The following is a 12,948-nucleotide window of genomic DNA, read 5'->3' on the forward strand; positions in this document are numbered from 1 at the left end:
TACTAGGCATGTTAGTAATAATTGTGATCCAAAATGATACCCTAGCCACCACTGAGGTGCATTTGGAGGTTTTTTTGTCAGAAAACCTGACGGTGGTGACATCTGATGGAGTTCACCAAAAAACACATGTTTTACATGTTTTTGACATGTTTTAGGAATATGCATACAATAAGTATCTACAGTTATGTTGAATTGTCAAAGTAATTCACTTTAATACAGTAAACATGTGTTTTTACTTCTAATTCTGTCTGCCGCTGTTGACAAAACAAGAAAGAGCCCATTTTATGAAAAATGTTAAACATGGGGAGCTTTGGCAATACATTCACTGCACAGCCAAGACCTACATATATGATAATACACCTCTATATTTTGGATTTGAACAACTTAAAACCTGTTTTTGCCACATTTTCAAGATCTAGTGGCCTACTTCCTACAGAATCTAACTAATGAAGAAAAAACACATGTACAAACATACTGTGCGCACACAAACATAAAGTCTTTATGCAAGATGCCATTGACTTGAGAGGGCTATTTATTTTGCTAAATGCAGGTACACATTAGGCCACTTTCATCACTCTCAGATTACTGTCACCACCGTCAGTTCTTAAGTCACCACCGTAAGAAGGAGTTTTGGACATTTTAAATGAATGTGCTTACAACATTTTCCTTAGGAGTTGTTGAATTATCAAAGTAATAGCCAATTTAAGCCTACAGAAATATTTGTGAAATTACAAAAAAATGTTTGTTCTATTTAGGCGTTAAGTAAGCATCGTATGACGGTACATATTTTAAAATTAGAACACATGAAACAGTATTAAAATAGAACAAAAGTGAATTTTCAACATTTAAAGGCATATGTGTGAACCAAAAAATACACATAATCACTTAAAAACTCCAGATACATATGCAACCAAATCAATACAATTTTAATTACTTTTAATTGTGTCTGACGGTGTTGACAAAAAACAAGGTGTGATCAGAGAAAAGCCTGATTTCTGAAAAAAAATACAAAATGGGGAGATTGGCCTTGTGCATTTCTGAAAAGCCAAGACCTTAGTCAACAAGGATATACCATATAATTTTGTAATTCACTTTGTTTTTTTCTGTCAACATTACAACCTGTTTTAGCCACTTTCTCAAGAATCAGTGTGGTGTTAATGGTTTGTACATTTAATATAACGTGTAGATTGTTCGTCTGGAATCATGGAATCACCACCGGCCACTGGCCTACAGAATATGGTATCGGAATATGTATGTATGAGTATATGTATATACGTACTGTATAAGAGTATCTGAGGGATGCAGGCCCACATTTACTTTCATATAATGTAAGGCTCTGTGTGGCATCAAGCTGCTTTGAGAAAGTGCATAGTGACACATCCTCTTGCCAGACACACTAAGATGAGTGCAAGATATCAACACTTCCCCAGTAAAAATACAGTGTACTGTAAAGATTCAAGAGACATTTTATTTTGTAGGCCTATTTTTAAAAATATATACTGTGTGTGTGTATATATTAACCTTTATTGTGATAGGACAGTGGAAAACGCGACAGGAAACAAGAGTGATGGGGAAGGATCGGAAATGACCCGGTCCAGAATCAAACCACTGGTGTAACAGCCCAGTGCCCTACCGTTAGAGCCACGGCAGGGCCTATTTGTATACAGTGGCTCGAACCGTTTAAGATGTAAAGTAAAACCTGCAGGAGATACTGCATAGTAGTCAATGTGCTGACAACTTCCACTGTAACATCCGGTGACTACGGACTCTGGTGGTCATTAGTTGGGTTCCAGTATGTTTTCCTCTGACCTCATATATAGTATAGAGGTTCTATTTGCTAAGTTGTGTGCGACTTGTGAATTTCAGTCAATGGTGACCTTTATGTGGAGTCAAGAGTGACAAAAGTTGGCCAATCTCTCCACTTGAATATGAATCAGCAAGGAGGGGCTTCTGGCTCTAAGGGCTTTATAAGGGTGAATATGAATACAAATCTCACCCCAGTGATACCCAGACAACACATCATCAACTAGGTATCATTGTTTTTGGTCCATTTCAAGTAAGTAGTTTTTCATTTCTTTGCATACCTTTCCTCTTTTCAAATGAGAAAATAGATAGGTGGATTGGATCAGATTCCACAGGAAACCACTAATATGTGAGAATGAGAGAAGAAGTAATGTGAGCATATCATGGTGAGAAAATGCTACATTTTCTACCACAACCTTCAATGATTTGAACAGTGTAAAAAATTGATTCCCATACCTAATTACAAATTAGACAGGAACATAGGCCATTAAAATGGACTTAAAAACAGTACCAGCACTACAGTGCCAGAACCATGATCAATTTGTTTTCTTCCCCATCTCAGCTGAAGTGAAGATGCAGCTGGTGCAGGAAGCGATCCCCTTCGCCCGAGAGCTGATGGAGCAGGGCTGCAGCAACCGCCGCCTCATCAAGATCTACGCGCTGGGCTCAGGCCTGGCCATGTGCGGCCTGGTGGGGGGCCTGGTCGACGCCACCTCCTTCGTCTTTGGTGACAAGGACAGCCTCACCATGGAAACGGACATCTCCGCCGTGTCTGAGAAGGTGTCAGTCCCTGAGAAGGTGCCAGAGAAGGAGGTGCAGTTGGAGAGGGCCACCACAGAGGAGCAGATGGAGGAGGTGGTGGAGGCTCCTCCTGCTGACACTACCATACGTGCAGATGACGTCTTCGACGGAGAGGAGATGTACGCGAAAGCCAAGCAGAACCCGGCCATCACACAAAGAAGAAGAAGCCGCTCTTTTGCATCCTAGACCGCCAACAGAAGCGCAGACATCCGGGAAGACACATTCATGTACGGCTAACCCATTTTGGCACTTTGGACTTTGAGCTTGAATGACATGCTAAAACGTGTTAAATGATGATGTCTGCTGACAGTTACCTGGCGCCTTCCAGGACTAAACACAGAAAATTAGCCAATGTTAACCCAACACTGCAGAGAGAGTTGACCCATGTACATGTGGGAGCTGAATTTGACTGTGTAAATATTGTATAAACACTGAAAAGTGTTGTTGAGCTTTCCTGTAGCAGGGGTGGGGAGCCTGTCTAGAGGGCCGTTTGCGGCCCTTGAGGCAGTTTTATCCGGCCCGATGTAATTTTAATGTCATGTAGCTTCACATGAAATATTACATATTTTGTAATGGAATCTTATAGAAAATACTGTTGCAATACAATTACGTTATATTCAGGGGACGTAGAGAAGGTGGGGTCTGTTTTAAAGGTGGCTGCCTTCAATATAGGCCTAAAGTGCAGGTGGAAATCCTGGTTTATGTTCATAGTACGGCCCTTGGATGACTTTTACAGCCCTAGGATGAATATGAAGTGGCCCCTCGAATGATAAAGGTTCCCCACCCCTGCTGTAGACTGATAATTGTTTTGTCACCTCATTAGAGTGATGCCTACTTCAAAAAAACAACAAAGACAAACATGAAAATTTCTGCACTGGTCTGTATGTTTTTCAGCTGGATATAGGAGATACTGTATGATATGAGGTTTATGTGGATAGATATTGAAAGCATCTTTCCCAAGTTAAGCAATATTTTATCTTTGTATGTAAAGTTTTAGAGGATGTCATTGAATAAAACATGTATTTTAGTGTTTTACTGTGTTTATACTGTTTTGTATCTTACCAAGCACTCCCTATAAACTAGTTTTGGAATGAGAGGCCAAAACACAGACCTATACTAATATAGTTAGGTCTGTGGGCCACAAGTCTACATCAAAATGTACAGTTCAAAGAACTGAGAGCTCATTTTCTTTCTTTTTCTCATTTTCTAGCTTCTCCCATGGCTTCTCCCATTTTCAAATAGCTTTTCATATTTCATCGCTGATTTTTTAAATAAAATATATGGACACCACTGTTCTATTGCACTCACACTCCATTTGTATATCTAAAAGCACTCAAGTCAAATATTAACACACAACGTATTTCATTAATGCTGGGCAGCAGACTCTGGTATTCATAGATGCTATCACCCAGACTTGATGATAGATAACATTTTATGTACTGCTAGCTCTAGGCCTACATCTGGGGTGTCAAACATATGGTCCACGGGCCGCATCTGGCCGGCCAGAGGGTTCAATCCGGCCCGGAGGTAAAAAAAAAGGAATGTTTTTTTTCCCCCTTTTTCAAAGAAATAACCGAAATGCGCAATTCCGCCACTGTGGGCAACAAAGGAAAATCCAGACCTGCATGACATTAACCCAATGATCCAAACCTCCCTCTCTCTCTTATATATAATCCTATGTAGTAAAGTGCACATCACACTTCATTATAAATGGTGATTGTGAAATGGTGACCAAATATTGATACTTTTTTACAAAATTATTTCAGTTGTTGGCAACCCTTCCTTGAAATATAGTATTTATAAGTATGTTTGTATTGAGCTGAAACAGGAAATGGGACGTTAAAATGCATTCAAATGCAGGAAATTAAATCTAAGAAATACTATTGTCTACACCAACTCACAAACTATGTTTTTGCACATTTGCCTTTTTTCATTTATTTTTATGTATCTATTTTCTGTGGTCTTTATTATATTGCTCCCTGACTCTATTGTGTCTTAAAATGTCCATGTGGGCATTATGTGTATTTATGTTCACTATTGACACCTTAATTTCTTCCCGGGCATCAATACAGTTACTCTACTCTGCTCAACACAAACATGCTGAAAAGATAAGGTGATGGTGAAAACTAATCCTCTGCTTTAAGGGGTCTTTTTTTGCGATGACGTTACCAATGCGGCCCGCTTGAGATCACATGGGGTTGTACGCGGCCCCCGGACCAAAATGAGTTTGACACCCCTGCTCTACATAGATAAATACAGTATGTAGATGATGCATGGCTGTTGTCATGACAGACTTGTGAGTGGGTGGCAGATGTGAATCAAGAAGTCCCACTGACATATCCTGAAAGAGTGTGTGTAGGCTGTATGTGTGTGTGTGTGTGTGTGTGTGTGTGTGTGCGCGTGTGTGTGTGTGTGTGTGTGTGTGTGTGTGTGTGTGTGTGTGTGTGTGTGTGTGTGTGTGTGTGTGTGTGTGTGTGTGTGTGTGTGTGTGTGTGTGCGCGTGTGTGTGTATGTGTGTGTGTGCGTGCATGCGTGCGCGTGTGTGTGTGTGTGTGTGAGAGAGAGAGAGAGAGAGAGAGAAAGAGAGAGAGACATTTTTTGGGTGTTGATTTATCCTGTCTTCCTTTGGTCTGACCTCAAGTAGACCACTGATGTCCCAAGTAGGCCTATATTGTAAATAGTAGGGACCTATGCCTGTCTATCCTACGGAGAGAAAAAGGCAAAAAAAAGTCAAAGTTTCAGACCTTGTCCAATTTTCACCTTTTGAGGCCTATTAGGCTACTAGAAATCAGACGGCAAGGTTACTACTCTCCAGCAATCTTTTTTAGTGTGTGTGTGTGTGTGTGTGTGTGTGTGTGTGTGTGTGTGTGTGTGTGTGTGTGTGTGTGTGTGTGTGTGTGTGTGTGTGTGTGTGTGTGTTTGTGTGTGTGTGTGTGTGTGTGTGTGTGTGAGTGTGTGTGTGTGTGTGTGTGTGTGTGAGAGTGTGTGAGAGAGAGAGAGAGAGAGAGAGAGAGAGAGAGAGAGAGAGAGAGAGAGAGAGAGAGAGAGAGAGAGAGAGAGAGAGAGAGAGAGAGAGTGTGTGTGTGCCTTGGCTAAATGTATGTAAGAGGCCTACAGTATGGTGAATTTATGTGTAAGGATATATGTAATGTCTCATGGGTAATGTTTATTTATTTTATTTATTTATGTATGTATGTATGCTACGTGACACCTTAATTTCCCCCTGGGATCAATAATAGCCTACTCTACCATACTCTACTCTATTCTAGTAGGCCTAGACCTAGGCATAATAACAGCTTTAGAAACAATCATACAGTTTTAGGTTATTTAGTTATTTAAGTGTAGAAACATCAAGCGAACACACTCGTGTTCGCTGCCTGATCAATTTTGATGTCTTTGTGTGTACATTTTGAAATAAACTGCGTTTTCCTTTGGCAAGTTGATTTTGCAGAAGGAAGTGACGAAGGTATCGAATTCTCCTACACTTCCTGTCTTCCGCTGTAGTGCGATTTGGCTAGCAGAATAGATTCGGATCACGGTTCGGTTATCTACCGCCAGACAACGTGTTGAGACGACTAAACATAGTCAACAAGGTATGTAAAAACATAAAGGGTATTAATGTGTAGAAATAATGTAAACAGATTTGTAAGTAGCTTTCTAAAGAACGTCCAGAGGGCCTTGTTTACATGTGAATCCCCGGGCTAGAGTGCGAGGCGGTGTCTGTCTCATGGGGCATAGGCTTTATAGGCGTTTTTATTGTATTTGGGTAAATATGTACTGTGTGTATTCAAATGATATATGTGATCTGTTGGGAAAGTGCCTCGAACGGAGTTCCTTGTTTGTCTCCATGATTAATTGTGTTGTTCGATTTTAGACGCTTGCGCATTGAGCCCTTGATAGCTAGCGGTAGCTAATGTTCCTCAACTTGGATCCGTAGCGCTAGTGTTCGAATATTTGATTGGAACCCCGTCACCGCTAGCAAGGTGGCTAGCCTGTGTTTGCTAGTAAACAAACAAATAGTAGTACCACCAATCCAGGTAGTTATCTTTCAAGTCTGCTCCTTTCCCCACTCATTTGTCAGTTTTCCCAGTTGACCCGGTTGTTTGTGATATTATGCGAATGACCCCGCAACATCCGCTATTTTTAGAGGCGACTGGAATGCAAAGAGAGGCGACTGGCACCGGCAAACCGTGACAGAGCCAGGTCGATGTATCGTCAGCTGGGGCAAGCTTGAAGCCCTCAATACATGCTGAGACTAGGCTGGTTTTATTTTACATAGACCAGGTACTCTTGCACTCAATATTCCAGACGGTACAGGTGATACAAAAATGTTGCTAAACTGACAAAACAACTTGATAATGAATTGGTACGTAGAATAGGTGAATGTCATGGCTTGGGGTCTTTAATTATTGGGGGGTCACGTTGCTCTCCCTGTAGTTGCTGTCCATTTAGTCTGTCTTTACAGTGAAGCGTCGCGGTAATCCTTTAAACCTCTGCAGTTTAAGCCGATACGCGTGTTCGTTGCTTCACACGTGTTTTGCGTTTGTCCAATAGAGTGCTGTATTCTCCGTGTGCCAAGGCTATTTCTGATATCTAACCAACGCACCCTGTTCAAAATGAACGTACCCACTCACATCCCTGAACTTGGTCTACCTGCTCCATAATGGCTTAGATCTGGCATGATGATAAGCTCCGTTGGCCTTGTGTAAAGACCTTGATGTCTGGTTGCTGGTGCCGTTGAGCTTAGACCTAGACTGAGCGATTCTAGTGTTGAAGTGGAAAGCTCTTTTTTAATCTCTGTAAGTTGATTGATTGAACCATCCACCAGCTGCCAAACGGTAATAAATGCCTAGCCTCACACTGATAATTAATGACATTCATAAAGCCCATGTAGGCTACTGAGTCTGGTCAGGCAGAATCAAAACCTTTATGGGTGTCTCTGTTGAGAGACGTGGCCTTAGAAATGTGACTTCTGTGTTATTTTTTGGATTTACTCAACTGTCACTTGACTTAATGTGGTTGCTATCCAGCTCATGTTTAGCCCTGTGCCGTGTCTAGATGTCTCTGTGTCGGTTCAGTGTTGTGGCTGGGCACTAGTCTAGATATCATTGTGTTGGTCCACTTTGCCACAGTTGATTGTTTCTCTGTCTGTGTGGGTATTGTATAGGTACTCTAGGTGTAATGTATGCTTATTGTCTATGTCAAATTGTCTATGTCCACACCTAAGTCTATGTCTATGTCTGCATGGGAAAGTAAGAAACGTAATTTCAAATTCTTTGTATGACCAGTGCATGTAAAGAAATTGACAATAAAGCCGACTTGACTCTCTCTCTCTCTTTCTTTCTCTCTCTCTCCCTCCTTTTGTCTCTGTCTTCAGTTTCCTCAGCTCCATCTCCCCCTCCAGCTGTTCCTGATGCCAGACGGAGAGTGTGACTTCTTCTGCTTCTTCCGCTGCTGCTGAGCATTGTCGCCCCGTTGTGGCCCCCGAGCCTGCTGGGAAGTGTAGTGTTTTGCAGCGTGTAGCAGCTGTGTGGTGGTGGTGAGGGGCAGCCGTCCCTCGGGAAGCAGCAGGTAAAGGCCCAGAGTCAACACAATTTAAAGTGCAAATCAATATCTTTCCTCCAGCCACGGGGTCGCCCCTCCTCCCTGGAGGTTTTAACTCGTTAAAGGGACACAATGTAGGATGGCGTTGTGCGGTACCCGTGGCATGCCTGTCTCAAAATCTACACAGTCATGAAAAAAATCTGTTTAAATAAACTCGCACTGAGATTGTTTTTCATCGCGGAATGCCAGCAGTTGATACAAATCTGAATGTGCCAGCAGTTGATACAAATCTGAATACGGTATGTAAACCGATTTTTCGTATGAGAAGTATTTCCCATGACACTCGAAGCAGACCGCGCTGTCAAAAGTTGCATTTGGGGTTTTCTGACAGCGGACCGTGGAAGTGGTCGCGCAGAGTCATCATTCACCTGTTAATGACTCAAATAAGCATTGGATGACTCGGGGGACAGTGATTAATTAAACTAAAATGATGAAGTCATAGAGCATTACTAAAGGCCCTGTGCTATTTCACAGTGATGTAGTACTATGGTCGTTACATTTTCAATGACTATTACAGCATTCCACTGGTGGAACGGTGTGAATTAAGCTTATGGGCCTACCAAGGTTTCCCTGCTGTCAAGCAACACAGAATTAAGCTTTTCTCTGAAGAGTGGCCTTTGTTGTGGCTTGAAGATTCTAGCTGTAGGACTGCACTATTATGATATCTGGAGCAGATTATCAATAGTATGCATGTCTATACTGTCTCCCTATTGATGGGAGAAAAGGGGCATGGGGGAATCAAAGGTCCAGAATTTGTCAAATGTTCACCTATAATAGGCTACTGTAATATAATATAATATATTATACTATAATATAATACTATATATAATACTATAATAGGCTACTAGAATTGGCTACTAGAAATCAGATGGCATCAGGATGACACGTCTTTTGACACCGGGTCTCCCCTCCTCTGTGTAGGTATAACAAGGCCTCCCTGCCGTTAAGCAGCACAGAGAAGCTTTATTGTTGCTTTCCCATTACATAGCCTGGTTGCAAATGAGAAAAAACACGCGATTCATGTACTGTATTGCAAGATATTGAATGAAAACTGATTTGCGGGCTTATACTTGCCTGTTTACTGTAGTGCCAGCCAAGGCATAAATGTCGTCATGAATTATATGTTACACTTGCCATACTTGTTACATTTAGTATATTAAGTCATGGCACAATATCTTTCATTACCATGTCGCCCTGTCTTACATTTTAATGTCTGCCCTGTTAGTGTTTACACATGGGATCATTGAGAAATGTAATTTCAATTCTTTTGCATGTCCTGTGCATGTGAGGAATTTGATAACAAAGCTGACAGACATTACAGATACAGAATATCTCTCCAAGCATCGTTCTCAGCTTGTCTCTTAGCATAACATATTTTCCTCTACATCCGTGTATAGCCTACTACCGTATGTATAGATGTCTATTGTCTTTTATGTCGCATACAGCCATAGTACTTCCCTGACCATTGAATGTACTCTTTCCTATTCTTGTGTGCTGTAGAGAGCTCAAGGAACACATACTGTAGCCAAATTCCTTGTACTGTATATGCAAGAATACTTGTCCAATAAAGCTTGATTTTGACTCTTGACAGAGAGCGAGTGACATGGGAATTTAAAAATGTGCTCAAACCTAACTTCATTGATGACTTCAGTGTGTACTCCTCGATAGTGTTGCACCGATACCAATACCAGTATCGGCCGGGGCCCCGATACTGCACTAAAATGGTGGTATCGGTATCGGCCGATACCAACAAATAGGGTACCGATACCATTTACAGATGCTCGTATGACTCTTAAACACAGGCTTGAACTTAGTTATTTTATATCATAGGTATTTAAACAGTATAAACAGTTCTACTGGAGTAGGTAGCAGCGTGACAAAGCCATAATAGCAATGATGTTACATCCAAGTAGTAGCCCATATAACTTTTCATATATGTACTGTATATAAATTTCAAACAGAGTAGTATCGGTATGGTATCGGTATTGGCCGATACTGCACAGTCGGGTATCGGTATCGGGGCTAAAAAATGGTATCGGTGCAACACTACTCCTCGACTTGCACAGCAATAAAGTTTAACCATATTTTAGCCACATTTTAAATGACTAAAGCTCCTGCTTTAGAGAAAAGAATGACGTAGCACTCTTGAGTGACCACCAAATTTGATGGCGTTTTATTTTTTGAGGCACAGAGGGATATAAATAAATTGAATTTTGACATAGAGGGATGCAGTTATTTGATTTTGACTTTAGTAATTATTATGACTTGGACTCTTGACAGCGAGCAAGCAGCCAAGGAGGATGTAAATAATCTACTGAAGACAAATTCCTTGTATACGCTAGTATGCTTGACCATTAAAGTTGATTCCGATTTTAACAAAGTGAATTTTTACTGTGCCCTTGCCTCTTGACAGAGAGCGACAGACCGAGAGGGATGTCCGTGGACATGAGTAGCCAGGCCTCGGACAGCAACGAGGAGGACTTCGGCGAAGAGGAGGAGGAGGATGATGAGGACGGAGGCGAGGACGGGGACATCGCCGACTACTACGAGGGGGTGGCAGGGGACGTGGAGCAGCAGGAGCCGGACTCATTCGACCCCGAGGCCTACAGCTTCACTTGCCTGACGTATAGAGACAGCCAGCGATTGCTCAGCGACCAGGTCAATGTGGTGGCCACAGCACTGAAGGTGAGGGGTGTGCGTGTGCGTGTGTGCGTGTGCGTGTGTGCGTGTGCGTGTGTGTGTGTGTGTGTGTGTGTGTGTGTGTGTGTGTGTGTGTGTGTGTGTGTGTGTGTGTGGAGAGCCAGCGAGTGCTCAGCGACCAGGTCAATGTGGTGGCCACAGCACTGAAGGTTAGTTGGTCATGCTGAGCAGCAAATAAACATTGAGTGAGCGAGTGTGTTTATGTGTGAGCATGTGTGCGTGTTTGCGCTTATATACATAGGCAGGTGGGGAAGCTGACAGGGGGGACAAAGGGGTCACTTGTCCCGGGCCCAAGGAGAGAGGGGGCCCAGAATTGGATACTCATTACATTGTATGTTATGAGTTTGGGGCACTTTCAGATGCCTTTGTTCCGGGCACAGCCAAAGCCGTCAGCGGCCCTAGTAGGCAGGGGATGGTGTTTGTATATGTGAGTGCCGAGAATATGCCTACATATCAAGCCCAAGTAGTGGCCACTGCCCTTAAGGTCAGTCAGACACACTAGACGGCAAACAGGCGTGCATGCGTGCGTTTGAGTATGTGCATGGGCAAGCGGATAGGCAGGGGGGGTGTTTGCATATTTGAGTGCCCAGAATATGCCCACATACTATTGCAACATAACCACGGCACTGTGCCACCTGGCTCCATGGCCACCACACAGGGCACAAGACTCATTCTGGCATCTGCTTCCATGGCAGTCATGGGTAAGCGTTTAGGGCATCAGACTTGTATCCCAAAGTTTGCCGGTTCGACTCCCGACCTGCCAGGTTGGTGGGGGGAGTAATTAACCAGTGCTCTCCCCCATCCTCCTCCATGACTGAGATACCCTGAGCATGGTACCGTCCTGCCGCACTGCTCCCTTGGGGCGCCATTGTTGGGTTGCCCCCTTGCACGGGTGAGGCATAAATGCAATTTCGTTGTGTGCTGTGTGCAGCGTTCACTTGTGTGCTGTGGAGTGCTGTGTCACAATGACAATGGGAGTTGGAGTTTCCCAGGTGGGCTTTTTCACTTTCACTTCACTTCACTTGCTTCCATGGCAGTAATGCCAGTCAGTGCTTATGGATGATGCCTCCTCCATCAAAAACACCACAGGCTGACACTACTCCATGCCTAGGTAGCCCCACTAATCTGACTCGCCTCTGACTTTCATCTTGGCCTGGCTCTTTGTATGGCAGACTGCTGCTTTGGTTACAGAGGCATAAAGTAGTGTTATTTTTATTGAATTGAGATGTAAAATAAACCCAGAGTACAGCATAGTAAAGTGGGAAGTAGGTTAATCAACTTGTTGTCTTGTGTGTGTCAACTTGTGTCTTTCGGTTCCCGTCATTGCGACATCACCAAGCATCGCGCTACTTCATTGCATCACTTCTGAGTAGATGTTGTATAACATGCTGCTGTCTCTTATCTGACCTTCTTGATATAATGGCAAAGTTGATGGCTCCTCCCTTGAAATTGTGTGTGTTTTTAGCAATGACGATTTGGCTTCAAAAGCTGCAGTCCAGAACCATGTGTTTGTGCCAAAGAGTTGTGTAAGCTTAATCAGCTGATGCATGACGTCGCTCCTCAACCAGGTAAAAGGTTGAAGTAGGCCTACCTGTATGAACTGCGTTGGTCGCACTATGATATGGAATACATGGCACTGGATTGTAGTTTCTTGGATCTAGGCTGTCCGTCACTAATTTTAGGTCAACACAACACTGCCACAGGGATTGTCCTGACTTGTTTTGCTAAATAACGACCCCACCCCCCTCACCACTCCAGTATGCTAAATCAGATGGGCAACTGTAAGGTTGTCAAAGTGGAACATCAACATGCCTGTGAAAGCTGATCTTCAGTCCAGCACCGAAGTAGGCTATCAGGCCAGAACATTCTGCTTGGCTGGCTGGCAGGCTGCCTAGACATTAGACACTGGACTCAGCTGAGCTGAGCTGAGCTGGCTAATGAAGGAACCTCCTCAGCAGCATTGAGTGAGTGAGCGAGCGAGTGGGGGTTCAGAGCTAGCCAGGGAATTCCCATACTGCCCTATGGACTCGTTCCGATATG

The 12,948-nt window shown here is 43.1% G+C and overlaps 1 protein-coding gene across 3 annotated transcripts in view; it reads left to right on the plus strand.

Annotated features, from left to right (window-relative positions):
- The first annotated feature begins 6,091 nt into the window (after positions 1–6,091).
- Positions 6,092–12,948, plus strand: part of arih2 (ariadne homolog 2 (Drosophila)) — a 32,498-nt gene continuing 25,641 nt past the window's right edge. The window contains exons 1-3 of one of the 3 annotated variants that reach the window (XM_063209301.1): positions 6,092–6,197; positions 7,982–8,175; positions 10,622–10,893. In XM_063209301.1, the coding sequence (XP_063065371.1) occupies positions 10,642–10,893 (252 nt within the window). In that variant the 5' untranslated portion in view covers positions 6,092–6,197; positions 7,982–8,175; positions 10,622–10,641. Of the gene's footprint in view, positions 6,198–6,867; positions 6,889–7,246; positions 7,404–7,981; positions 8,176–10,621; positions 10,894–12,948 lie in introns of those variants that run through there. The other 2 variants (XM_063209303.1, XM_063209302.1) reach the window with 2 other exon arrangements.

This window comes from Engraulis encrasicolus, chromosome 10 (genome assembly GCF_034702125.1).
Source record: "Engraulis encrasicolus isolate BLACKSEA-1 chromosome 10, IST_EnEncr_1.0, whole genome shotgun sequence".
In the NCBI taxonomy this organism is placed as follows: Eukaryota; Metazoa; Chordata; class Actinopteri; order Clupeiformes; family Engraulidae; genus Engraulis; species Engraulis encrasicolus.